Source organism: Phascolarctos cinereus, unplaced genomic scaffold, assembly GCF_003287225.1.
Source record: "Phascolarctos cinereus isolate Bilbo 61053 unplaced genomic scaffold, phaCin_HiC Scaffold_9;HRSCAF=440, whole genome shotgun sequence".
Lineage (NCBI taxonomy): Eukaryota > Metazoa > Chordata > Mammalia > Diprotodontia > Phascolarctidae > Phascolarctos > Phascolarctos cinereus.
The window spans coordinates 187,817,460-187,821,372 of record NW_027556402.1 but is presented as its reverse complement, the minus strand read 5'-3'; the positions used below and the strand labels follow the sequence as shown (position 1 = coordinate 187,821,372).

The window sequence follows — 3,913 nt, the reverse complement described above, 5'->3', positions numbered from 1 at the left end:
CTTTTTTAAAAAAAAAAACCTGTCACCTCAAGCTCGGGAACTTCCACGTAGCTCCTGCAGAGTGGTGGGAGAGTGCTCAGTTGGCTGTAATTAAGAAGCCAAGACAGGGGAGGCAGGGGGCAACGGGGCAGGAAATTTGTCCCCGGGCCTGCTCCCGGGTACGGCTTGGCATGTACTTCTGTGGTTTGGCATTTGGACATCTCCTAGATCTTAAAAGTCCTCACCTTTAGCTATAAACTGCTGACTTAAGATTCGTAGCTGATGTGAGGACACTCAGAGGGTAGAAGGCAGGAGACCAGATAGAAATAGGTAATACTGGGGCGGTGGGGAGGGGGGGGAAGGGAGAAGGAGAGGAGAGAAAAGGGGAGAGCGGAGGCTCAGGGGGGAGGGAGGGAGGGAATAGGGTAAGGAGGGAGGGAAGGAGGCAGGCAGGCAGGAGAGCGTTATTCCCAGGCAAGGCAGGCTAGAGGTGTTTCTTGTTTTTCCTCCTTCTTCACTTCCGATCCCAGACACAACCGTAGAGGCAGCTACAAGGAGCTTCCTATCTCAGAGCCCCGGCGGGGCAGAGAGCCCGAGGAGTCAGCAGCCCCTACCCCCCTGGCGCTGGGGCAGGTGACAGAGCCAACATCCAAGGGCGCCCAGCTGCTGGACTCGAGGTGCGCGCTGTCGCTAACAGACCCCAGGGCTGGGGAAGGTAGGAAACAAGTGGAAAGCCGCTTTTCAACCCCGGCTGTGCACTGGGGCAGTGACTGGGGACAAGGGGGACTGGGAGACTCCCCTCCCCCGCCAACCCACGAGTTTGGCAATTTCACCTAACCCACCCCAAGGGATCCGTGACGCTAGGAGCTAAACCGAGGGCACACTCTGAGCTCCAAGCTTAGGCGGAGGCGGCGAAAGAGCCAACCCTCAGAACCCGACACTTGGCGCCCCGAAATCCTCTTTCCCGCTCCGTTCGGGATTCCTGGTGGCCGTGGCAGCTGCTGCGCTGCGCGGAGATTCAGCCCTGGGCTTCAGCACGGAAGCCCCATAGCAGCCGGAGGGCAGCTGCCGGCCTCCCGGCTCAGAGAGGGCATCTGCCCTCGGGGCGCAGGAGCCCTGGGGGAGGGAGGGTGCCAATGGGGCTTCGCCAGGGGCATTCGGGTGAAGTGTCTGTCGCCCAGTGCCCAGCGCCCCTGGAGTCCCTGCCATGCTTTTACCACCCCGACGGAACCGGACCCTATACCCCCACTGCTGCTCTTGCAGCTGCAGCTGCCCCCAGCAGGCGCCTGGGGCCCCGAAGGGGCAGGTGGGAACAGCCGGGAAATTCTGGGGCCGGCGCAGATAGTCACTGCCAGCCTCCTGTCGCTCCTCATTCTCTGGACCTTGCTGGGGAATGTGTTGGTGTGTGTGGCCATCATTCGATACAGACATCTGCGCTCCAAGATGACCAACGTCTTCATTGTGTCTTTGGCCATCTCTGACCTCTTTGTCGCCCTCCTAGTCATGCCCTGGAAAGCCGTAGCAGAGGTGGCTGGCTACTGGCCCTTTGGGGCCTTCTGTAATATTTGGGTGGCTTTTGACATCATGTGCTCTACTGCCTCCATCCTGAACCTGTGCGTCATCAGCGTGGACCGCTACTGGGCCATCTCCAGCCCCTTCCGCTATGAGCGCAAGATGACCCAGAGGGTGGCCTTGATCATGATCAGTGCAGCCTGGGCCTTGTCCATCCTCATCTCTTTCATCCCTGTGCAGCTTCACTGGCATAAAGACCAAGAGGATTTTGCTAGAAACCAGTCCCCTCCATCCACTTTCACCAATGGGACCCCCTGGGGAGAGGAGCCAGAGGAACTCGTGACTGAGGGGGTTGAGAACTGTGACTCAAGTCTCAACAGGACTTATGCCATCTCCTCCTCCCTGATCAGTTTCTACATACCGGTGGCCATCATGATCGTGACCTATACAAGAATTTATCGCATAGCTCAGGTGCAGATCCGGAGGATTTCCTCCTTGGAGAGGGCTGCGGAGCATGCTCAGAGCTGCCGGAGCAACAGAATGGACTGCCAGCATCATAACAGCCTCAAGAGCTCTATCAAGAAGGAGACCAAAGTCCTAAAGACGCTATCTGTGATCATGGGGGTCTTTGTCTGCTGCTGGCTCCCCTTCTTCATTCTGAACTGCATGGTTCCTTTCTGTGACAACCCTGGGGACCCCCAATCTGGCTTCCCCTGTGTGAGTGAGACAACTTTTGACATCTTTGTCTGGTTTGGGTGGGCCAACTCATCCCTCAACCCCATCATCTATGCCTTCAATGCTGACTTTCGGAAGGTATTTGCCAACCTTCTGGGGTGTAGCCACTTCTGTGCTGGAACCCCGGTGGAGACAGTGAACATTAGCAATGAGCTCATCTCTTACAACCAGGACACGGTATTCCACAAAGAGATTGCCACTGCCTACATCAACATGATCCCTAATGTGGTTGACTCTGTAAGTGGAAATGATGATGGTCCCTTTGACAGGATGTCTCAGATTTCCCAAACTTCCCCGAATCATGATCTTGCAACTGATTCAGTGTGCGAGCTGGACTGTGAGGGAGAGATTTCACTGGGCAAAATAATACCCTTCACTCCAAACGGTTTACATTAAACTGCTTAAGGAACTGGCTTCTTGGAATGGTACATTTGCAGATGTTTAAATGCACACATAAACCCAAATGCTCAAACACATACGCACTCCTACACTTGCTGGTCAGGTAACACATGCCTTTTCTGTATTTCTGTCTAGTGTCTGAAGTGCTTAGCAAAACTATGGAAGTGAAAGGAGGAATTTTAGTCCCACTGCCCTGTTTCTTCTTCATCACCAGGGAGAGTGAAATGTTCATGGACATTAAAATGTAGTTTTTACAAACTGTTTGTCCAGTGACTTGTGTTTGGATTGGTTTTTAAAACACCAGAGACCCAAGGGTGGGGTGGGGGAATTTATCTCTGTGTCACTGTCTGTTCTAATGTGTTTGTGCAATCCCTATCATGCTGGGTTTCTTTATTGGCTATGGAATCCTTCTTGATTTGCTCTGAAGGACTAATAAATGTAGGTTATATTGATTATGGGGTTATTTTTCATTTATTGACCTGTTTTTCAATGTGGGGTCCTTCCTTCACTAGAATTATAGGAACCGGTTTTTGTAGAGTGTTAAAAAAAAAAGAGATTTTCCTTGTCAAAAAATATGTTGCTTTTATGTTAGCAGAAAATTCTGCCTTAAAGTTGTACACAGGGATGGATGATTGCTTTAAATTTGCCTCTTCATGCTATTTGCATTTTGAGCTGGGGGCTGGGGTGGGTTGCAATCTTTATGCTGTGATATATGTTTGTGTTATAGTTCTGAGTCAGTACTGCAAATCAATGTTAGGGCTATTGCCCATTTACCAGACATTTTCATTTTTCTTCTATGAATTTTTTCCTTGAAAAATAGTCACAATGGTGAAGATAAACTGTTTCCTTGGTGTTCTAGACATATGCTATTGGTTTATAAAATTGTGCTAAAATATTGCATTAAAATTAAATATGATTAAAATAGTTAATTTCCTATTTAATCTTGGTGAATATAAGAATATTGTGGCTTATTTCCTAACTGTTCTTTCTAAAAAGCTTGGAAATGGGTATGCTTATATAGTTTTAATAAAGCCCTACCGTCTTAATGGAACTTTTCACTTGGAGATTAAGGGAATCCGAGGGCAAAGGGAGTGGACGTATGATTTCATTGGTAAAGAGAACTCCTGGGTGAGGACATTCCCCTCTTCCTGTGTAGCCTGCCACCTTCAATCCTTCAATCCTTTGAGAGTTGCCTAGAGTACTGAGAGAGGTTAAGTGAGCCACACAGTTAAGTATAGGGCAGAGGTGGGATTTGAACACAAGACTTCCTGGCTGTTAAAACTATCTA

The 3,913-nt window shown here is 50.1% G+C and overlaps 1 protein-coding gene across 1 annotated transcript; it reads left to right on the top strand.

Moving 5' to 3' along the window:
• The first annotated feature begins 1,101 nt into the window (after positions 1-1,101).
• On the top strand, positions 1,102-3,566 carry DRD5 (dopamine receptor D5). Its single transcript, XM_020992084.1, is given in 2 exon segments — positions 1,102-1,217; positions 1,220-3,566. Coding segments are annotated over 2 exon segments (1,434 nt in total). The 5' UTR covers positions 1,102-1,186; the 3' UTR covers positions 2,623-3,566.
• The last annotated feature ends 347 nt before the right edge of the window (positions 3,567-3,913 follow it).